The sequence below is a fragment of the Strigops habroptila genome, chromosome 2, assembly GCF_004027225.2.
Source record: "Strigops habroptila isolate Jane chromosome 2, bStrHab1.2.pri, whole genome shotgun sequence".
Lineage (NCBI taxonomy): Eukaryota > Metazoa > Chordata > Aves > Psittaciformes > Psittacidae > Strigops > Strigops habroptila.
In genome coordinates, this window is record NC_044278.2 from 92,883,880 (window position 1) to 92,908,381 (window position 24,502).

Sequence of the window (24,502 nt, forward strand, 5' to 3'; positions counted from 1 at the left end):
GCTGAGATCAGAGTATCAGAGTGGTTAAATCAGAACATTGCCTGAGCAGTCTGATTCTCCTAAAGCCTGTCAGGTCTGGAGCAGCTAATTGGGTCTTGCCTCACATGTTCTGCCTGTGATTTCTTCCAGCAACTGAACACAGAGAGCTGCAGAGCCAGCAAGCAGATTTTTCCCAAGTTTTGCTATTATTGTCTCTCTCCTCATTTACTGGGAAAGGCATCTTTCATGCTGATCCTAGGAGAGGTTTGCAAAGTTCTGACATTTCGACATATTTCATTTGCTGGCTATTTCATTTGAAACATCTCTACTCCACAGGAGTTTTGAAGGGATCCAAACTTGCCAGACTATAATCTGCAATAGGATACACCATGACCAGAATGTAACTAGTGTACTCTGAACCAGCTGCTAGCTCATCACTCAACACCAGTTTCACCATGGAGGCAGAAAACAAGATTTTCAAGCAGTGAGTGACGACCAGGCAGCTGAAGGCAGCTTCAGGAAGCTTCTTGCAGGTACCCTAGGACCAAAGAGAGAGCAGGGCAGAGCTGATCACATCATCTACCCTCCCTTCCCCTTCCCTCCATCAGGGGCAGTCAGCAAACCATATTGCTCTACAATGAGCACAGAAAAGAGCATTTGAGGGGCTGCTGGTGGGAAAGGAGAGACGGGATGGTGACTGATGGTGCCATCAGCTTGGTTGGCATAAGGCAGATAGCTTAAAATGTTGATGTGGCCCATGCAGCTTGGCTTGCTGAATTCACTGGAGTCAGCAGATTTGGACCTTTTTTTTTCTTTTGTGTAACACCATCTGAACCTGTTTAGCTGTGAGGGCCATGTTCTCAACTGTTCTACAGCTGTATGCAGGGGAGCTTAGAGAAAAGGCCTTTAGCACCAGGGACTGCCAGTGACTGCTTTGTCCTTTGATTTGTGTTGAGCTGGCCTCAGGATAGTTTTGAGCTTTGTGGGGCTGGTGTACTTAACGAAGGCTGCAAATGGGCCGCGTGCTCTGCCGCCCTGCTCTGCTTAACCACAGAATCATAGAATAGTTTGAGTTGGAAGGGATCATCTAGTCCGACCCCTTTGCAAGGAGCATGGACATCTTCAACTAGGTCAGGTTGCCTAGAAAACATCCAGCCTAGTCTTCAGGGATTGAATACTGGCTCTCAACCACCTTTGCCATGCTGGTGAATTTCAGCCTTTCACATTTTACACAGCTTTATAGCTTCTTTGCACTGCTGAAATGGGACAGAAGGACCAGGTTAGGAAAGGTCCTTTCTAAGTCTAGCATACATACTTAAATCCCAACTGACAAATTTGCAGTTTGGAGCTTTCCAACTGGCTCCTTTAGTCTCTGGGTTCCAGCACTGTTAAGATTTGTGTTTCACACCACTTACTGTAGTTCCAGATATTTAAATCAAGAACGTACAAGTCTGAGTTTCACAGGAAAGTATACTACTTCAGGTAGAATTATGGCCAGCATCTTTATGTTTTGTTGTCAGTTAAGCATTAAACAGCTCCATGCTGCTTTGTAGAATTCTCAAAACAGTCAGGTTTCTCAGATTAAATGCCAATCTCACATTATGAAACAGGTTGTGTTCTTGAGAACTAAATCACAAAATAACTATGGTCCTAGGCCAGAAATTCATGTGTATTACTTTTGCACTCACCTTTTCCAGCATTTTCAGTTTATAGGTTTTGTGTTATGAACAGCCATGGTCTTGGTACCCCTCAAAACATGAATCGACCTCATTCCAAATCACTGATGAGATATAGCCCATCCATCAAAAAACACCCAATGTGGCAGAAATAATGCAAAGTCTTTCCCACTTTATCTGCCACTTTATAAATCTGACTGCACTTGTCTGAATCTTTTTCCCTAGGGCTTGTTAAATTTCAGCAGAATTCTCCTTCATGTTGTGAACTGAATATGAAAAAGCAAAGTGGCCAAAGTGATACTCAGCAAAGCTAAAATGCATAGTAACACTGATTCGGAAGGTGAGCAAACCACAGATTATTGTTATGATTTTCTAAGAAAATAGGGGCTGGGGAGGGTAATCCCTTCAATGGAGAAAGAATCTCATAATCTTATATATCTTGAAAAGGAAAAAAGGGATAAAAGACAGATGACTGATACAAGCAAAGATAAAAATGTAAAACACCCAGCAACTCCCTCTTTGACATTCCCCTTTGAAGGCAGTCTACTGTAGAGCAGAATATTCTAAAATAAATATTTTGGACTGCACTTTGCATCCAGTTCCACCAGTGTGACTCCACTGCTACATGCAGGATGGTGCCAGTGTCCCAGGTGGCAAGGATGAAAACAAAGACTCATTATAGAATGAGAAATGTAAGAACGTTCTGGTGAGAGCACATTCCCTGCAGAGTGCCACGCAAGTAAAAAGAACATTTAAATAATACTGGCCCTTGATCCCCTCAAAAGCTGAGAGCACATTTATTCAGCTTGAATTCCAAAAACCCAGCCACAGTTTATAAAATGTGCTTGATCCTTGTATAAGACCCTTTGGCATTTTCTTTCAGAGAAAAATATCTCCAGATGTTATTTTTACAGTTCGTCTTAAGTAAATGTATGTGTTTAGCTAAACAGTCTTAAATGCAAGAGCCATCTAAGAGAACAATGATTAAATGCTTGACTTGATTTACGGACCAACTGTCATACTCTTGTTTATGTTTATGAACATCTGGCTGGGAAGGTGATTTGAAAAGTTTTTCTGTCGGTAAATATCAGCATAGTAAGCTCTTCTACTTACAGATAGCTCTAAATTGTAAATGTAGTTAGTGGAGAAATGGCATTGGAGCGTATGTCTGAAGTCACATTCAGCTTATCCCTGCACACAAAACATTAATCTTACAGCACTGCTAACATGTAATTTTCTAATCATTTCCAACTTCTTAATTAATAAAATACACAAAACATCAGTTTTGGAACCCAAAAGTTGCTTTTCCTACAAGCTGCACAAGCAAGTGCAAGGCTCACTCTCACGACAGCCTTTCAAAGTAAACCTTCTTGACAACTTCTCAGCATCCACCATGGAATGGATTTGGTAGCCCAGCTTTCTCCCACACCCCCATACCTGTTCCCTCTAGCTTCATCACACAGGTCCAGCAGGAGCTCCTGGGAGAGAGGAACCTCACGCGTCCTCTACCCACCTCCATCTGTTTCTTAGCACAGTTTCTGCAGTTTTCCATGAACACAACAGCTTGCAAGGGCCTAAATGCCACAGCAACATTCCTAATTCAAAAGCTGACATAATTTAAAATCTACAAAGCAAGGCAAATCCCAGGAAAATCAATTTTTTCTCTTCCCACCCCCCCCCCACTGTTTTGCAACAACATGACAATTTTGAGATGACACAATCCAGGAACCCTTTCTGTAATTCAATTCTAGTTCTGAAGCAAGTCTACTTTCATTCCAGGTCTAATCTAATATCAGGGAATGATGAGCTTTTTTGTGAGCAATTTCTTCGTTCACTGAGAAAAAACTAGCAGCTTTATTGTAGAAATCCACTTTCAGCTGAAATGAAGATAACACCAACCCAGGACCTCACTATAGATTCAGAGATATTCACATCACCCACACCAGAACATCTAACCATGGCACTTAAGACAGGAGTCTTTTCACCTCTCATATGGCCCATGGAAAAGGTGGAAGGTTGGATAGAGTGATTCAGCCCACTCACAGTAATCTCTGCATCCCCCACAGGAGATTCCTATCTCTTTTCAGAAGCTATGACAGAAAACTACTGTCTTCACACTCCTTTCTTTGGCACTCTTGTTGCACATCTAGTAACAGGGAGGCAGAACCTTGTACATACTTCCTTGCTATAAAGAAGCTACTGGGAAATTAATGCAGTACCTCATTAGATCAAGCACAACTATTAGGAACTACATATCGAACTCAGCTTTGATGGAAAACTTACTCTGAACCAGAGAAGTGACTTAAAACAGTCTTGTTTTGCCTAAGTAACATTAGAAAAAACCTGTTATATTTTTGAGTGGCTATGCATACAAGCAACAGCCACGTTTACTCACAAGGACAGGATGTTCAGACATGCTCAAAACATTGAAGAGTTTCATCACATGAAAACTTCACAAAAGCCATTGACTAGAAAACTGGTGCAAAAGGGACAAGATGAAAAATGTGTCAGACTGAAATGGAATGATAGTCCATTTGGAACAAGGCAAAAGGGATTTAGGAGATAGGGAGCACACAAGAGAAGCTGAAGCTTTTTTTAAGACATTGCGGTTATAAATGATAAGAAAAGTAAGTATGGAAGCAGCATATTTTTTTTTAATTTCCAAAAGTATTTGACAAGTTTCCATAGAAGAGATTAATGACTAAGAGGTACAGAACAAGAATAAAGAAATAAAATAATCTTCTATGTATAAAAACTCACTCAAATTGTTGTTGTGCTCTTAGAAGAGTACCCCTCTCACATGAGAGATCTTTGCCTTACATCCATAAATCAACTATTATCCTGTGGGTCTGGATTTGGAGGGCTACTTTAAGAATAATGTCACACATTTGTAATAGTATTGCTGTAGCTGTAATGGTCTAAAGTCATAAGCAAGACAAGGTTTATGGCCCAGTATAGTCAGGAAAGAAGCAGTGAATTTCCAGGATAAATACAAGAAGAGAGCACATCCTTTGAGTTTAATTACATATGTTAAGTCAGGTAGACAAAAAAAGCTGGTTGGCACCTTTATAAAGAGAAGGGAATATTAATAGGGAAGCAGTGACATGGTGGTTATTCTGTAAAGGAATAGATAGGTAAGCGTGTGGCAGATGAAAAGATTAATAAGGGGAAGAAAATTATAATGTGCTGCAAAACTACTCCTTCCTTTGAATTTGCCTTTTGTACTGTCTGCTATAATTAAAGTTATAGTCCCTTGGTTGCCTCAGACCATCAGAGAGTATTTTTCCAGCTTACATGAGTTGCTCCAAAAAGCAATAAAACTTTTACCCACAAATCTGCCTCTTGCAGAAGGAATGCAAGTGTACAGCCTGCTTCTAGAAACACACAGCACTTGCTTCCTTGCTTTGTGGGCAAATGTACATTGAGGAGCCCACTGTGACCCTGCCTCTTCTCCCCTTTGCACTCGCAAAGCTTTATTTGTTATTGGCACACAGCCTCTGAGGTCAGGGCAGCACAGGCTGCGAGTGGGCCTAGGAATTAAATAAGGGGGGTAATTATATGTGATGGAAAAGACTTTTTCTGTTTGTTTGTTTTCTGTGTTTTCTAATCTAAAAGACAGATGAAGCCTGGTATTTTATGGTCAGATTCGTTTTTCTTTATTTTACTAAGAGAAGGAAAAAAAAAATTTTACAACCTCTTATTCCTGCTGGCTCTGCAGACTTGTACAAGTGGAAGAGGGAAACTGGGTCCTATTCTGGTCTGTATTATTTATAGACGGGCTCTCTTTGCCTAACCCTGGGATCACTCTCTACTCTATGTTCATCTCTGGAACTCCAGGAGGGCCAATCAAGGCTCCAACCACAATATTCGGCCAGCAACATTTCACTACTGTATTTTAGTGATGCAAGGGTGAAAACAGGTTTGTTACCCTTTAAATCCCCAAATGAGTTTGCAGAGCAGGCAGTACTTGCAAACTTGTAAACTCTATTTATATGCAGCCACCAAGGAACATGGACTTTCCCGGTATTTCCAATCTATAATGCAATCATAAAAGAAAACTATGACACGTTGTCATCTTTCGATCATAAAAGCATGGTGAGCAATAAAAAAAGTCCTCTGGAGGACTTCTTTAGTTCATGATTACTACATACATATGTGGATAGGGCATTAAATACAATATCTCAAGGCTACAGATGAAACAAATCTTGGAAGAGCAACAAATAACAGGTCATGTAATCAAGTCTAGTGAGATGTGGCTCCTGTGCAACGTGGCCCACAGAGGCCTGATACCATTCCGCATCAGAAAATGTGAAATAATTGAGTTGGGGCCTGTTAGCAATAAGAAAACAGAATTACAGTATACACTAACAGTGGCTAGAATATGCAGGCATCTGATAATGTTTCTGTTCCATGATCCTTAGAATAATGGGATCCCTCTGTTACTACTTGAGGTAGCTAGGAGATGCCCATTAGTAGATATTTTTTCCATTACAGAGATTGAACTTGAATCTATGCTGACTCTTTGTTGATGGAAAACTAGAAATCAGGGGAAAGAGGAGGCAGGGAGGCAGGAACACAACTGCCTGTTAAGGAAACTGCAGTTAAAAAGCCCTTCACTGAGAATTCAAATCCCCGGATGAATACTTGGAAGGATGCTTAGCTCCCATGTTGCCGATGAACTCAACTGCTGAGGTAAAACACTGGGAGAAGCAGTCCCTAAGGGACACCAAATGGTGTATATGAGCCATTAGCTACCATAATTTTGTTTTCTTAGCACTGCACCTTTACATTTCGAAGATATGCACACGTGTAGCGGCATATGCCACCCCATCAGGTGGTGCTGAAACAGTTTGTTACAGGAAAACATATCTTGGGATCCTTCGTGGAGATGTATGTTCCCTCTTGAGGCCCACTGCTAGAAACTTCCATTCATATAAAATAGTCTCCTTGCCTTCAAGAGGACAACCTTTCTCACAATGATTAGATGTCAGACTTTCTGCATTGGATAGTTTGGGTTTGTTTTATTTTAATTCCATCTTAAATTCCACTCAGTCACCACCACCAAAAGCCAAAAGAAATGCAGGCTGTTTGCTCGTTTTGAAGAGAAAACATAGGAAACGTGCTCCAGAAAGCTCAGAATTAACACCTTGAATTGCAGCCAGAAATGATCTTAGTCTTGAGGCTGAAAGTCCTCAGTCTTGGGAGTCAATAAATCAGTCATGACAAGCCTGAACCAGCTATGGTTTTTTATAAAATCGAGCTTGATTATCTACTTGAGGCAATTAGACCAGAACAAAAGGACACAAAGTTAAATGGCAACATATGTAGGAAGAACTGGAAAAGATATTTTACTTTACAGAGGCTGGTGAATAGCAAGAATGAACTTGTATTTGAAATTTTTTCATATACCAATTTCTAGCTAACAACATAAAGGAACCCCACAATATTTAAAATCAGCAATTTATTAAATCAGCTACTCCTGGAGCTGCTCAGCTGCAGATTCCCATTCCCTGCTACCAGCACTTAGTCCTGAAATCCAGGTGCAGCATCTGAGCTCTCTCCTTTCAGAACTCATGACCCTTTTTTTAAGTCCCTAGGGGGTTACAAAAGTATTAGAAGCACAGTGGCAAAGAAAAGGATGTTACAGCATTTATTACATTAAAGAATGACAGCACTGTGTTTGGGCATAAGCACACTAAATATCATGGAACCAGAAGAAAATAAAATCTGGTTACTTTTCTCTTTCCTGTCCTCTTAAATTTGGTGAGTTTATTGCTATTTTTAAGGAATATTTAAATAAGTTCTGGTACAGGTTATTCTAGCAGTTAAAGTTCTAGACATTCTACAATGTCTCAAAAATAATTCTACAAAGCATGCTTGAAGAGCCAAAATTGTTATCAAAAGGCTCCAGAAAAGAAGGTTTCAATGGTTATTCCTGGAAAGGGCTCATTCATGAAGGTCCAGGTATAGATCAAGTCCTGAAATAGGAGGCTTCCAATAGGAGAGTTAAATATATTTGACAGATGTAGCTCAAAATAGCATAAAACTTCAACACTGCAATTGGTTATAATATTCCACATTTATTTCTAGTGAAATGAACTGTTTGACATACAATTGTATCAGAAAGAAGAAAAAGAACTTGAGAAGCACACAACTTGCCCTCTCCATCCACTGCAGTCTGGACAGTCTGGTCTGAGTCTCTTCTGAAACACAGCTTATGCTGCCAGATCTTTACAAAAAAGGTAACAATATGCACATCTGCGCCTTCTCCCATGGTGCTGCCTCCTTTAAATGCTAGCAAAGCTCTTTCCCTTCCCTTTTCCCAATGCTTCTCTAAAAATCACAGCAGCATAGCCAAAGGGGAAGAGCAGGTAGGAATTGTCTGCCTGTTCCTAATGTGCACAATGGAGCTTGCCTATCTGACTCAGAATATCAGATAAAAAGAGTTAAACTGCTTTTTCACTTCCCACTATATTACTGCTGTGCCAAGATACCTATAAAAAAAGCTACACAATAGGCAGGCAGCTCCATAATCACTGTTGCTTTTCATGCCAATCAGTATTATCCCATTGTTTCCATGCAGTCCCTTACCTACCTGATTTATCTAAGTGAAAGAAAACAGACCATGTGCAACGTGGGCTGGGATTGACTCTAAAGTGTTCAGGCAGTGTTAAACTTACTGCAGCTCTTTATCGCTAAGCCTTTCCTGAATAGAAATAACAAATAATTACTAAATAATGTAGGTATTGTGGTCAGGAGGAGGAGATTATTTATAAAGGAAAATAATCTAGAGTGAAGAGGACCATTTTTTAAGGAAAAAATATCCAAATAAGAAATGTGCACATACAGGAAAGGAAGATAAAGTTGCCCTTGTTACACGAACAGACCTATTAAATTTCTGAAGCCACAGTAAAAGGATATCTTTAATATTTGGGCAGAACACAATCAAATTACATACTGCAGAGTATTAGAGCATTTTGTATGTATTAAGTTTAATTCTCTTTCACCTCCATGTCCACTAACAGAACTACTCCAGTGACCAGCTGCTTCCCATTACAGAGACATTACTCAGAGCTGGTGATGTCATGCACATCACTTGTCACCACCGGAGCATGAGAAGGTGCAGTAAATCCACTGTTTATCTGATCGAAGTCAACATTAGCTAAGTATTATGTTACAAGCTCCCTCACATGCCCAGGGATTAGGCTTGCTGAAGCCCAACTTTCTTCTTCAATGCTGACCATCAAAAGACATTTTTCCACACTGATCGCCTCAGCTGATATTTCAACAGACTCCTGCAGTGAACTGGATGTGCATCTTTATGCACTTTGTGAGATCTAATTCTCATGCAATAAGCAAAGGGCATTTGAAGGACGAGTGGCAGAACGAAAACCATGCTTATACCCTTCATCTCAAGGTAAAATATAGAAAGCAAGCTTCTTTTGTTTGCTCTCCGGGGGCCAAGCTCTACGCATCAATTTAGCCCATGCAAGCAAAGAGAGAGCCTGACTAGGGAAGAACAAAATGTTTTACAGCCCTTGATTTGGGATGGCTGCCTGGGGATAAATTCATATTCAAGTCCTCCCCTCCCAAGGAAGTCTTGCTCTGTGATTCCCTCAGGCAGTGCCTGATCACTGTGCTCTCCTGACTGCACTCTGCACATGGACTGAGTTAACAGTCCTCTTGGGACTGCTGTGCCTATCTCCTGCAGATCATCTACACAACCTGTAAACAGCTTTGGCTTAAAGTAGCACCACTTTCACCTTGCCTCCTAGACACCATGACTATGCTGAGTAGGTTGCTTTCAAATATCTGCCATTAACAAGCCTTTTTTTCCGACAAAAAATATATAACCTGCTATTTATAACTTGTCTTTGATTAGTTAAAATGGTCAATTTGCTCTTTCTGTTGATTTCTATACACAATAACTCAATTTTCCCATCAGCAAACTGTATATCACATATCACACAGCAGTTATCCTGGATTCCCCATGTCAGCCAAGGAACCTGGGATCCTTGGATGAGGAGTGATGTGTGAAGGGAAAGCACCACAGATAAGCTGTGCTCCAAGCAGAAGTGAACAGTTAGTAGCAAATGGTTCCCAAGAGCCTCTTGGCTTACTTTATGCAGGGGGATGCTCATAATTACTCACAGGTTTTCTTGTCTAGAATAAACAAACACATGGAAAATACTGGGAATTGAGGCTTTCAAAAGTGAGATAAAAGATGGGAAAAACTTTTGCAAAAATAAAACACTTCCTTATGTTACTTCACTGTAACTTCAAATAACAACATGCTAAACAGATTATTGGTGGTATAATTACCAACACCCAGGGATTAAATAACAAAACAAAATTCCAAAACCATCCAAACAATATGGATTCCATCATAAATTTATTCCAGCATATTGAGAATGTTAAGAAGAGTTATGTAAATAGTAATCAGTCTGTTTTCCTAAACTGTTAACTGTCCTGGACAAAAATATGATGACAGAGACAGAGATGCCATATTCCTGAAAAACCCTTCACTTCACAATGCAACACAAGCTTTGCACTTAGTAATTCCCTTTATGCATCCTTGCTCACCTCTGAGTCTTGCTTATTTGGGACATTCAGCCCCTCATACCATGTTAAAAGCGCTATTTACCTTTAAGCTCCAAGCAGATTTTAGTCATTATCTTCATCCTTGGCCTCAATTAAGGTCTAATATAGAGAAGGTACTTGAATGATCTAAGAGGCACACTTAACCCTATCATGTGTCAAAGGCACTTAGAGTTTCTGACACATTTCCTCTGGCCATCAAATCTGTCTCTCCTTTTTCTGTTATAAGCTAACCGTGTTTGTTCCTAGCACTTTAATGTTCCCTGGTGTGAAGTCTCCTTGAGTAACACTCACATGATAGAAAGTGTGATTAACTCTGCAGGCGCTTTTCAGGTCAATGAAAAAATCTAGTTGTTACACTAATATATAATACTTTAGAGATGTTCCCAGTGGCTCTACATACTGGGATTCCCACAGAACCTATTCTCTTCCACTCTTGCTGCTTTCCTGTGTCTCAACAATAAAAATACATCATTTTATCTGAGTACAGGCTTGACGTTCATCCTTTAGAGTATGTTTCACATGTCTTTAATTATTCTGATTGCTCATTCAGGTAATTTAAATGGTAAATCTTCTCCTCTTGACTAAAATGCAACGTTTCTGTAGTGGAGACTATAAAAATAAAGGAGGAAGGAACTAGAATAAAATTAGGAAAATTATATCATTTTCTTCCGAATATGCCTTACTACATTTCTCTAGATCCACAGGCTGGCTTGTTAACAAGACACAACGCATAAAACAGGTTGGGAAGCTGTAACAGCTGAAAAGATGCCTTTTGAAGATGATACCTTGTAACCTCGAGGGGTTTGCAAAACCTATAGAAAACTGCAGATTTTATTAAGACTTTTTCTATCTTCTTTTACTGCCAGATGTGAAGCCCGTGCAGCATTCAAAACAAGGGTAAACATGCTGTACACTACTGTGCCACTGGCCTGATGAACTCTGCCAAGAGCTACTTGTGGTCTGCACCTTACAGAGGCAGGGCAACAAGAGTGCTTGGAGTGCCTTCACCAACCACCTATGCATTTCAAAGCTTACATCTGGAATGTGCTAAACTTTAGTCACCAATTATGGATGCTCAAGCATTTTTTTTCCTTTAAAAAGTGACTACTGGTCATAATACAAATGGCTTGCTTTAAAACTTTTCAGTGGAAAGACCCTGTAATCAATTAGCAGGAGGTCAACATTAACTACAGAAAAGGAAGCTGTGTTTTGTTAGGCAAGTCTTGGATGATTCGACTTATGTGCACATTGGCACATTGGTTCAGTGGCTAAGCAATGAAGTGTAGAAAAAGAAAGCTTTAACAGGTAATGGGATAGCATGGGTAAAATGGAATGAGACTGCCAGATGGCTATCAGTGGCTCCAAGCCTCCAGTAATGGAAAGGGCACAGAAGAAGTATACACACGAGAGTTGGCAGAGTCTTCTAGCCAGCTGACTTCTTAAAGACTTCATCACTGCTTATTGTACAGCCTTTTTTTTTTCTGGGGGGGGGGTGTGTGTGTGGAGGAACTGCTGAACGTAATCAAATATACCTTGATTTCCTGCTTTATTTGATTTTTCTTCATTAACGTTACAAAAATAGTACATAACAAGAACAATGAGGGATATGTTTACAATTTAGTCAGTGTATGATTATCTGCAGTGAGCAATAATTCATAAAGCATGCCTCATCTATTTTATGGTAGAAAGACACTGAAGATTAAAGGACTTTTCCATAGCCAAGGCAGAATGGTGAGGGAATTCTTGTTTCAACACATCCTTGAGTTTTCTCAAATAATTCTTAGGTCTTCTCCTCTGTGTAGGAATCAGTGACCTCTTGAGATACTGGAGTAACAGTTTTCCCCCTGATATGCCTATCACATGGAAAAATGCTTGAGACTAATTGGAATCTGAATCTAATGATTGCCTTTAGTTACAATCTTCACTCTGAAGAAACAAAGGGTTTGAATATTATGTCTCCAAACATGCGGAGGTCTTGAGCTAATAAACTTCTGGAAGGGATATTTAACCTCGTGTCTTGGGATTTAGGAGTCTCTAGATGGAATTTTTCCCTTTTTTTCTGTTCTCAGTAAGTAAGTGTGGAGTTTCAGAATTGCAACACTTACTGTTGCAGGGGCTGCTTCCAGAAATGAAGTTTTGCTGAGTTATGAATTGGTTAGGAAATACAACGTCTAGTCTGGGGAACCCTATTCTATATATTAATGATCAAGAGGAAAGCCCATCAGAGGGAGAAGCACTTCAATACTGATTTGCCTTGTACATCTCTTCCTGTGAAGTATCTGATACTCAACACTGTCAAAAGCACAGTCCTGAGTGAGGTGACCTGATTGATTGGAACTGACAGCTCCTATGTTCCACTGAAATCAGGTCAAAAGTCAAGTGTGTGGGGAAAGCAAAGACAAATGGAAAACCAGAAAGTTTGATGTGTCTAATATTTCACAGCCTCCAGCGTCTAAAAAATACACACTTGAGGCCATAAGAATGGTGTTATGGTTTTTTTAGACTTTTTGGTAAGCAAGATACTAGGCTTGAAACCTTCCTAGTCTCTGATTTCACTAGGATTTTGTACAACTGGTCAAAGTCTAACTTCAGCAGAACAAGACTGGGGACCACCGAAAATTTTAATGTCCTGAGACTGAGGCCTGTTGGCCAGATGTCCATGGAAAAGTATGCTTTGATAACTGTCCTGTAAATAAGTAGAAGGCATGAGTTTTCAGGCATATCCTTGACATCTAGGCAGATCTATAACTTTAATGGATGTCTGCCCTCGTGGTTTGTTATTTTTACCTGTAAGAGCACAAGTATGCAGCACTGACTATGAACTTAACTAAGTCTAAAAGAATTACCACTTACGTACCACTCTTCATGTTCATTTGTACTCAGGAACTTTTGACATATACCATTTTTGACTAACAAAAGTTTAGGTCATGTAAGTCATTCCGAAGGAAAGTATCTCAAAATTGCTTCATGTTTTTTAGGGCAACGGTTCATTAGTGAAATAAGAACTAAACGGAACCAGGGATGTAAATAACTTTCCTGGCAGGATTTCTTCCTTTAGAAGGGAGATGTCCTGTTGCCATTTGCTGAAACAAATGAAAGTGTAAGAACACTAAACTCAGAAACGCCAAAATTGCCTTTAAAAAGTACCAATGCAAAAGCAAAATAAAACATTCTAAGTTGGCCTGAGGTCACTGAGTTTTTCTGCTAGTCCTAAAATGTAACAAAACAACAGATTTGAATGTATTTGAAAGATGTGTTTGAATAAGAGTTGCTGAGTGAACAAAGAGGATTCATATCTCAAAAAGGTGGAGTACAAACTATCCTTCCCCTCTCACTTGACCATTTTAAGGCTTGGATAATTCAAAAGCAGTTTAGCAGATATTCTCCAACCTTTCCAGCATTATTTTTTCCTCTGGACTGAGACCAACCATGAGAAAATTCAGCCCAAAAGGCAATTTTGGGGAAAAAATTGTAATCTGCTGACAGGTGAGGTTTAGAATGCAAATGCTTTTTGGCCATAACTATTTCACATCAATCTTTAACACTTTAACTATTTCATTATTAAAGTACAGTTTATTGTATGAATTATGTATATATAATGTGTAAATGCATATATTCGTGTATATGTAATGCAGTAGCCAAATATTATGGAAAAAGGTAAGCTTTATGAATAATAGTAAGTGTAAGCAAAATATATGTAGAAACAGAAGAGATAATATACAACTATTAACAAGAATCCATCTTTACAAATTAAAGGCTCTGACATTTGCCCAGATCAAAAATCCAATTCTACAGCACTGGGAGATAAGGAATTAAATAGAGTGCAGATATCATCTAAACTGTTATTAAAAGGTTAGCAGTGCTTAAAATTGATTAGTTACCAAGACCAGACAGCCTTCATCCCAGGCTGTGAGAAGAGCATTGTCCAGATGTTGCAGAAGCTTTAGTTGTCATTTTAACAAACTCTCAGGCTAGGCAAGAGCTTCACAGATTGCAAAGTGGGGAGCATAACTGTTACAAGGCAGGCATCCCAGCATGTTACACAGCAGCAAAGTTAACAACAGTTGGCAAAAAAACCCCATCAAAAACCTTTAAAAAGACTTAATAGATCATACGGGCTTCATATCTATGAGAACCGAAACGTAATTTAGGAATTAGGAACTGGTTAGTTTTGGGAAGGAAATCTTTTGGAAACTGAAAGATCAGAGAACTAAGAGATATGTCAGGATATAGATGAGTACCATACACCAAATTTCAGACTATAGCAGGTTACGTAAAGACATCCAGGAAAGATCATACTTTCTCCAAGATTAATCTAAACTACTTACTGCTTTCCTACCTGTCATCAAGGCAGAAAAGAAAGAACAAAATAAGTTTTTAAAGACAGACAAGAAGTTAGCACTGGGACATAGATGTGTCATTTTCATCTCTGAGAAATGTCACAGATGACAGTAACAAAAGCAATATGTGACTGCTGACAAAGATGAGTTCATTACTAGGATTAATAGCAAAAAATAAAAGAAAGTCAGAAAGGGCTAAGGACTAGATATTTGGTCAGAAATGGCGATGCAAACTCTCACTGAATGCAGACACAGTAAATCTATTACAGCATAGAAGTCTGTAAGTCTTTTCATGGTAAGTTGTGGTTTTGCCACTATGGATTTGCCATGAAGAAAATGTGTCAAAAACCTATGACTCATAAGGAAATATAATGATGTGTCAAAGCACCTATTTACTTTGAAAATACAAGAGTCTCAAACAAAGGAAAGCAAAAGAAAAGAAAAGAAGTTCTGCACCCATAGAGAAATCAGACAGCACTTCAGTAATTAATATTTATTACTTATGGCACCTTTCATACATAGAAAATGCTGAACAAATACAAACTGACTTGTACAACACTCCTACAATACGTGATACACATACTTATGGAAGTAACAGTAGGGAGCTGGCAATGAAATAAACTCCTGGAGATCATCCCTTGTGGGGAAAAGCACTGCACATGAGATGAGGCTGCCATGTAGGGATTGCATAGCACACCTGAGGACACGATTTACATGGAAACGGGAGAGACAGAGGAAGAGAAAAAGTCAAAAAGGTGGGTAAACCTCCATGGGATATGCAATTGAGATGCTTTTAAATGAAAGCAGCAGAAGTCAATTTTGACATGTGGCTATTTTCCCGTTTGGAGGTAATTGCATTCAGGTTGAGCACACCACCTGTAGGCAAAGCCCCACCAGAAAATGACAAAAGTTTTTCACCACCAGCACTTAGAATCATAAAATGTCCTGAGCTGGAAGGTCCCACAACAATTACTAAGTCCAAATCCTGACTCCACATAGGACAACCTAAAAGTTAAATCATATATCAAAGAGCACTGCCCAAAAGCTTCTGGAACACCAACACGCAATGACCTGAGGAGCGTGTTGCAGTGCCTGGCCACCCTCACATTGAAGAACTTTTTCTTAATAATGAATCTGAACATCCTCTGTTGAAGGATTAAGTCACTCCTTTACATCGTATCGTTGAACACCAAAGAGAAGAGATCAGCACTGCCCTCTCCACACACTCGCATGAGGAAGTTGTAGACAGCAATGAGGTCTACTCTCAGCCTCCTTTTCTCAGCTTTTCTCAGCTGCTCCTCTTAAGTCTTGCTCTCTCGTCCTTTCACCATCATTGCTGTCTCCTCAGCTTGAGCTTCCCATCAACCAAAACCACCAGACCTCTTTCTGCTGGGCTGCACTCCAACCTCTGGAGTGGACTCCCCCAGTGTGGACTCCCTCAGTCCACACGTACATCCAGGATTACACCAGAATTTGCCATTTTTGCTAGTTAAATATTATGTGGTTGGTGACTGTCCACTGCTCTACTCTATCCAGATCTCTACAGTAGGCCTCTCTACCCTCAAGGTAATCAACTGCTCCTCCTAATTCAGTATCATCAGCAAACTTCGTGTGGACTCAACTCCTGCATCCAGGTAATTGATAAAAACACTGAATAGAACTGGCTCCTGAGGAGTGGGTGGCTTTGCTTGTTTCTTTTAATAGGGAGTGTGGGGTTAAGGCCAGAGACCAAGAAGCAGTTCACAGCCTCCACCAGCTAAACTCTCTGCTTGAGACTGATTCATTATAAATGAGCTTTCTTGCAGCTTAGTTTACCCGCCTGTAAAACAGGTAATTCAGAGCCATGCCATCAGCTGTGATCTGGCACAGCTCCACTCAGTTCCCAGTGTCAGAAGCGGACATATTTGGCCAAAATTAAGTGTCATGCATCCCTGGTGAGGCAGGCAGAGTGATTTACATCATGACCTGCCTTGCTGCATCCATGATTACACGGACGGCACAGGCGTGACAGGATGCTGCTCTGATCCATATGTCGCACAGCTCTTCTTAAGCTGAAGTGGCAATGCAGCTTCCAGAGGGGATCTGTCATATGCTTGGCATGTGGCTTGTGTCTATAGGGCACCCACCCATATAAAAGTATTTTGTCTCTACCTCACAGGAGAAATGAAGGTTTATTAATCTCAACTAATTGGGCCTCTACTGTTGACAACGACGTCTGATATGTCCAGGCTTGTCTGTGAAACACTGCTGGTTTCAAAATGTTCTTTTTATTGTTAGAATAACCAGTCCCCTGTAACACTCTTCCCAGCTATATTTGGGAAGTGAAATAACAAAATCAAACAAGAGTAACCTCTTGAAATTCAATTTATGGAGTCAGACAGAAAGTAAATAAGCATACATCTGATAGAAAAGCTTCACCTCACTAATATCAACTGAGCATACGAATTGAATGGGCTTTGTGATTTTCTGCCCAATTAACATAACTTTAAAATCGTTCTCCAGTCAAGAGTTCCCAGCGCAGGGTATTCCTTGGCAGAACCTCAAGACATCCTGCTTGAACAGAGAAACAGAAACAAATGCATCCCTTACATGACCTGCCTTCTGATCTCGACCCAGCATAAGGATCAGTGGTTTAGTTGTTTAATTTCCCCAAGGAGTTTTGGCTTTTCCACAAGGTTAAAATATAATATAGATTATATACCTACTATAAGAAGAGACTAATACATGGTATGCAATATTAATCATAGGTGATGTTTTCAGAATATAAAAATATAGTATACTCAGAAATCATTACATATATTTTTAAAAGGACTCAAAGAATTCATAGATGGTATAAGAAACCTCTTTAAAATAGAAAAATCTTACCTGTCACGAGCTGCTGTCCAGCTAGTCCTACTGGAACCATCCCCAGGTTATTCATAGCTGTAGCCCAAGCTGTCGGATCAGTAACTGACATGTTAAGTTGTGTGGTATCTATAGCTATACTTCCCAAACCATCAGCTGCTGCAAGAAAAGAAGCACACTGTAAGTAGAAAAGTCAACATACCAAGATCTTTAACCAAAGTCTTAAGTGAGAAAATGAGATATCAAAACCACTGCTTATTTTGGGTTTGTTTTATAACTATGATTCACCTTTTAGATCACTGATAATAGTGCTTGCTATTGTATAGCAAAACATTAAGACATTGGAAATATTCAAAAGACATATAATGAAACAAGAGTCATTTGGGCTGGTTGTATGGAAAACTTTTTCACCATAAGGACAGTCAAGCAGGGTAACAGGCTGTGCAGTTGCCACTCTGGCAGCTTCCCAGACTCAACTTTAGATAAAGCTATAAGCAGCTGGGTTGACCCTATGGCTGGCCTTGCTTTGAGCCGGAGGCTGGATTGGAGACTTTCTGAGGCCCCTCCCAATCTGAATGAATTGCCCTGAAAACCTCTGATATGGTTTAACTGTATATAGTCTGTGACAACTTGCTAGAAACATGTTGGGAGAACTCAAGAGTTTCCACTGGTTCTCCCATTTTCCACAAAGGTGCGGGTTTTTTGTAAAAGATTTAAGAACACATTAGCCCTTAACTAAAAAGAGGTCAAACCAAACCAATTCACTTTGGAAAATATCAAGGGTTTTTGTCTAAAAACAAAAGAGAATTATGAATATGGCATGATTTCCCTGGGTTGTGCAAGGAAGAGTGGGTTGGATAGCTAAGGAATGGTATTTTTCCAATACTGAATCCCCAAACTCAAGGTGTGATCACATGTTTTTGTTTCACCCCTCCCCACTCACAGCTGAAATCAGCTCTTTCCAGCTATTTTCTTATGACCTTTGCAGACCTGAGATATTTACCAGCAGCCATTGCTGTTCCCCAGTTCCTTTTGCTCCTGTTAGACTTCTTCAGCTAGGAATAATTAACTACTCTATTAACAGCATCTTGACATGGGATATCACTGAACGCAGGGCCCACACACAGCTCATTAGGCTCTGAAAGAGAAAAGATGAAATCAACTATCAAGTGCTGTAGTCAGAACATAGTTGCAAAAAGACAGACCGCTTTCAGAATCATAAAATCATAGAATGGTTTGTGTTGGAAGAAACCTTAAAGATCGCCTAGCTCCTTGTATCATACGAAACTCCCCTTTGCCCACTTAAAGCCCTCCTTGTCCTGTCACTACATGGTCTTGTAAAAAGCCGCTCTCCAGATTTCTTGTAGGCCCCTTTAGGCACTGCAAGCTGCTCTCAGGTCTCCCCAGAGCCTTCTCTTCTCCAGGCTGAACAAGCCCAACTCAGCCTGTCTCCATAGGAGAGATGCTCCAGCCCTCTGATCATCTTTTGTGGCCTCCTCTGGACTCACATCAACAGGTCCATGTCCCTTTTATGTTGGGGGCACCAGAGCTGAATGCGATACTGCAGGTGGGATCTCATGAGAGCAGAGAAGAGGAGGAGAATCCCCTCCCTCGACCTGCTGGTCACGCTCCTTTGGATGCAGCCCAGGATATGTTTGGCTTTCTGGACCATGTTGAGGTTTTCTTGTCAAGAAACACTGCTGCTGCACACTCCCTCTGGATCACACACCCCAGCCTCCTTGCACGCATTTAGTGGCTGCTGTAGATGTGTTTCAGCAAATGCTCAACTTTACCTGCTGAATAAAGAGTGCCATGTATGATCCTGTCAGACTGTTGAAAAGCCGTTCACAAATTAGGTCTTATCAGTAGCTACACAGCCTCCTTGGCTTGAAGGCCTCAGCTGAAAGAACATATTAAGGGATGAGTATGATTTTTCTTTCACTGTTAATAATTAACTGATGTTGCAAGTTTCAAGGAAATAGTCTCCTGTTCTGAGATGAATAGGGAAAAAAAATACACTGCAATGAGTTACAGAATGGAGCCTGCAAGGACATGGAAAAGTAAGAAAACCTAAGAAAGCTAAGGAAGATGCCTGCTCCTTAAGTAACACTATATCTTCAGCTCACAAAGGTTAGTTAGCTCAAAGCAAAGGTGGAGTATCTGCTCCTAGCTAAAGCACATTGCTTTCATCAGGTATCTGTCCAACCATGAATTTTACATAAGGGTAACTTCGTGATGTTACAGGTGTTTGTGAAGCTCACAACATCAGCATGTCATTGGTCAGAAAGGAGCCTGAATGACCGAACAGGTAAGGGGCGTGAGCAAAGGCTGTGAGCTCCCAGAACTCACAGCAGAGGGAGAAAACACTGGGGGGAGGATGACCACAGATATATGGTCATGTTATTCTTTGTGCATTAGTTAGATGTGACTGGCTGGCCTAGGGGTCTGACCTACAGTGTTTGGTATTATTGGCTAATAACTGACCACATGCTTACAGGCGTTGGGGAGGTCATTAACGCTGTGCAGGTGCATCTCAGTGACCAGTTCAGCCCTAAGATATTTGTGCTGTCTTTAATAAAGTACTCAAGAGACCTTAAGAGGTTGCCAACATGCAAACCCTAAGAATTCATCTTTAGAAAACACACAATTAACATGATTATGCTGTATTTTAGCTTAGTGCCTCCTACACTCTTCTTTTTTTCATGTGATGTGCATAAAGTACATGCCAGAAAGCTTTATATTCTAATTCCCTGAGACTGTACAGATCACTTCATAGAAACATGACCACATCAATAGCTGTGAAAGTGAAGGAAGAGTCAGGATCAGACACTGCTGTACATTTTTTAGTATGCTGCAATTTTCAAATAACCAGCATGCAAGGTTAAAAAGCATTTTGTTCAAATCTACAGTGGGCCTATTTAAAAGTCAGTATTTATCAATTCTTAATATTGAATTTGCAATTCCAATTCTTATTTGATCTCCACTATTCATTATAAATAACATAAAATAATTTTATCATAAAATTAGCTTTTAAATAACATCTATAAACACCAAACAAACATTGAACTAAAGTCCTCTGCAGGGAATGTGACTAACATAAGGCGAGCCACCCAAGATTTATGTCAAGTTTTTAAAAACTGGGTGTCTCCTGTTCAGCTCCTTAAACTTGTACTTAGCTCTTTCCACTCAGGCTATAAACTTCTGACCACAAACATCTATTTCAAGGTTAGAGCTGGCTGAATTATTCCTTGTCAGTAAGTTATTTCTCACACAGTACAGCCCCCCTCGCTCTTTATGAACCATTCCCAAATCTATCTTGATTTACAAATATATGCTGAGTAGTGCAGATGCGAGTGGTTCACTTCTTCCCATGACCAACAGCCTCGATGCAGGAAGGCGCGTCTGAAAGCCAAGAGTGATTAAACGCCTTTTCATACCTTGCTGTGTTGTTGTTTGTCTGCATAATGCATCACCCTGACTGCTGCAGAGGAAGGAGGTGCTGCCCCATGGTTTTGGGGTAAAGGCATCTCAGACAGGTTTGGGTTATTGGAATAAGGTGCATAAATGGGTGTCAGACTCTCTATGACATCCCCTTTGTCTCCCTGTTTTACGGCCTTGTGAAGTGTGCCCTAGGTGACAAGGTCTGCTGCCAAACTCTACAGTCTCTTTCCCCCAAACTCACATTGCAGTTGTATGAGCTCTGCCAGAAATGGGAACTGGTCCATAGAGAATCAAACACTGAGGTAGACAAATGCACCTCAGCCTACTGGGAATTAATAGATTACTTTTTTGGCATTTGCCTTCTACCGGGTTGTCCACATGTTTCAGACTTTGATATACTTCAATGAATTAGCCACAAGTATTCACTAAAGTCCTTGCAGCGGAGGAAGAACATAGCACCACGAGTATGAAATAAAGCAGAATCAGTGGGTTAATTGGTGAAACTCCTGTTGTACTATGGCACCAGCTCTGTCCAATGTGCCATGAAAGTATTTGCTTGAAAGTATTTGCTTGAAACACAATCTCACAGCCCATCCCGGCTTTGGGCACCTTTGCCTTCTCTCTGGCCATCAAGTCTACTGTTTTATCAGCAGGACCTGGGTGCAGTGCAGGCTGAACCAGGAGATAAAAACACAAAAGAGCATGTGAGGAGCCTGAAGTGGAACTAGTTCTATCTAACCTAGAGCTGCCGCAGGCTACTTTGTCAGTGGAAGAAAGCTGAACAACAAGCATAAATGCACCTATGAACACTGAATAATTTGCAGCAAACTGTAGGCAGAACTAATGGTACAGCCTGTAGAAACTAGCTCTCTTAAAAAGAAAAATACTACTTGTGAACATCCCTTCTACTGATAACTTGCCGGTTACGTTAACAGAGAGCAACATAATACAGTTAAAGTAATCTCACAGGCATTCCACACCTGATCTAGATTCAAACATTAGCTTTTGTTTAAAAACTTTTGAAAATTCAGATGGGGAAGGTTTCGTTAATGCTTAAGGTAAAATCAGCTTTGGGCAGATTTCAGCATTTCTTTGAACAACTCAGACACTTCACTATTATACCCTTCATGACACTGGAAACAAAACAAGCCAGGGAAACAAATAAACCCACTCACTAGGTCATATAAAAAGCAAAGTGCTGTGTTTGATGAGAAATACATCTACTAGCAAAGATTCTTGCTTTCTTAAAAATAAATCACTGTGATACTGGTTAAACTGGTTACACAAGAAAGTGTAAGCTTGTGCAGAGATCCTGTGTGTCCTGAGCAGACATTAATCAATACCATTTTACTGACATCACACCTTTAGAAAGCATTCCTGATTTATTAGGTACTCCTCCACGCATTAATGACCTGAAGATATGTGTAAAAGAAATCTGTGTTTATACATGCTTGTGCATGGTAGTAGATTTACTCTACGGGAGTAACTTCAGAAGCAAATAAAGCCATAAGCCCGACTTACAGGAGAAAATGTGTAAAGTCTTCTGGGCACTGCAATTCCTTGAGGTTTGGGAGAGGTAGCGATGTTAATACAAACTTCTTCATTTGAGACCTTCTGATTAACAAAATTTCAATGCCAAACACTTTGTAAAACGATTCCATGTAACACTTCTTGTGGTCTCTCTTTTTGCAGACATAATGCGAGTACCAGACCTCAAATGGCAGATTGTGGGAGACATTTAAACTTTCCTCAGACAGGTTGTCAGGAAGATAAAGCACTCTCAAGTCCATACCAACGAGTACTTCTCAGTCATAGCAGTCACAGCAGATTGTACTTAGTACGTATATTTTATACCAGGCAATTAAATGCAGTTACCCAAATGAATACAGAAGTTGGTTATATATTGTGCATCAATTATCACAGGCAATGAATGCCATGAGACAAAGAAATTAACACAACATAAAAGTAATTCAATAACAGCAGATTGCTAAGTTAAAATCCTACCCTTTAGATATCTATAACACCACAGACAATGAATTATGACATGGAGTGAAGCTGATTAAAAGCACCACTGTAACAACCCTCTGTGGAGTGCCCGGGCCAGCGGCCAGCCCCAGGATGCAAAGAGGAGGTTCTCCACCCAACTTTGACGCCGACCTGCTGGGTGACCTTCAGTTATTTCACCTCTTTGTCTAATTTTAGTGACCACTAAATCCTTCAAGGAAAAGACTGATGCCACCAGCCTTATAAAACCAGGGACTACAATCGCAAAGATGTTAGATGTTGCTTCTTCTCGAGACAATGCAGATGGGAAGGAGCGATGTGGTACCTTTTGAACTGTAACATCTAGGCGAATTTTCCAGTTCTTAGAAGAATGGCATGTGCAAAGTGTTACTGTGCCCTGTGATTCATAGGGCACCGGTCATTAGGTTGGTCACACTCCATCTGACCTGCCAAAGTACCGGTCATTTACCAGGGTAGCTCCAGTTGTCTTCTAAAATATATTAAGCATTTTGTACTGGTTCTTTCCAGTGTTTTATTAGCCCAGCTGGAGACAGGACTCCCAGTAAAGAAGAAAGAAAAAGAAAGGATTGACAGTCACTGTCAACTTCTTTTGACCATCTTATGATAAAGAAGAGAGCTGAGAGTAGCTACAATGAACACAATACTTCTGTGCCGCAGCCATCTTACCTGGAGCACATGAGAAAAATAGAACATCTCCAATGTGACTCTGAAGATGGCTTTTATTAATTATATTGCGTGTGCAGTGTTTCAAGAAGAGGCATTGTCTCATAGTTTTGCATGATTAGTGGTATGTTAACACCTAAAAAACCTCACCTAAATTCTGAAATTCAAAAGGCGTTGAAGGAAAATACACATTTCTCACAACAATTTGCAAAACAACATTTACTAATTAAATTAAAAAAAAATTATATAAGGTACCAGACCATTTTTTTTAGAGTTATTTATTTTCTGTGATGGGACCCTAACTTAGGTACCTAGTGTATGCTTCAGCCCTCCACAGCTCTACTGAAGAGAGGCCAGTTGCTTTCCAGGGTCTCCAGGGAGTCACCCCATTTACCTGTTTTTTTGTGTCACATGTCCCTTTTACAAGAGGTCTTTGAAAGCAAATATTGATTCTGCAGGAACTGGCACTTTCCTTAAGAAAACACCTTCATTAGGCAGAAGCTAGTGAAAATAAGCAGGGTCCTACTCTTAGAGCCTCTGATTATGTGTACACTTGTATGATCTTCTGATTTTTTGTCTTATGAATGAATTATAACACCTTGGCTCACTCTAGATTATGCCATTAAAAAACTATCTTGTTTTATAAACTCATAAAACATATGCTGCAGTATTAAGAGATTTCACTTTTCACTATGTACACTGAATATGTAGGTTTTTGCATAATTGCAAAGTATCCTTTCCACCAATTTTCACTGAAAAACAGATGATGAGTAAATCATGGCCATACTGATAGGACTAAGAAAACTTTGAGAAAAATCACAATATATTTACAATTCCCCCCTAAATTTAACAAAACCAATTCGCACAAAACACAATTTCTGGAAGAACTGCTCATTTGAGATGCTGCATTATTTAAATCCTCTGTCCCAGCAC

At 40.0% G+C, this 24,502-nt stretch overlaps 1 protein-coding gene across 12 annotated transcripts in view; it reads right to left on the reverse strand.

The window, feature by feature from the left end:
* Positions 1-24,502, reverse strand: part of ENOX1 (ecto-NOX disulfide-thiol exchanger 1) — a 376,319-nt gene that overhangs the window by 120,127 nt on the left and 231,690 nt on the right. For 8 of the 12 annotated variants that reach the window (XM_030473000.1, XM_030472916.1, XM_030472969.2 and 5 more), the window contains 2 exons: positions 18,444-18,578; positions 17,462-17,599 (listed from right to left, as the gene is read on the reverse strand). In XM_030473000.1, the coding sequence (XP_030328860.1) occupies positions 17,462-17,599; positions 18,444-18,453 (148 nt within the window). In that variant the 5' untranslated portion in view covers positions 18,454-18,578. Of the gene's footprint in view, positions 1-17,461; positions 17,600-18,430; positions 18,579-24,502 lie in introns of all 12 variants that reach the window. The other 4 variants (XM_030472995.2, XM_030472997.2, XM_030472985.2 and 1 more) reach the window with 3 other exon arrangements.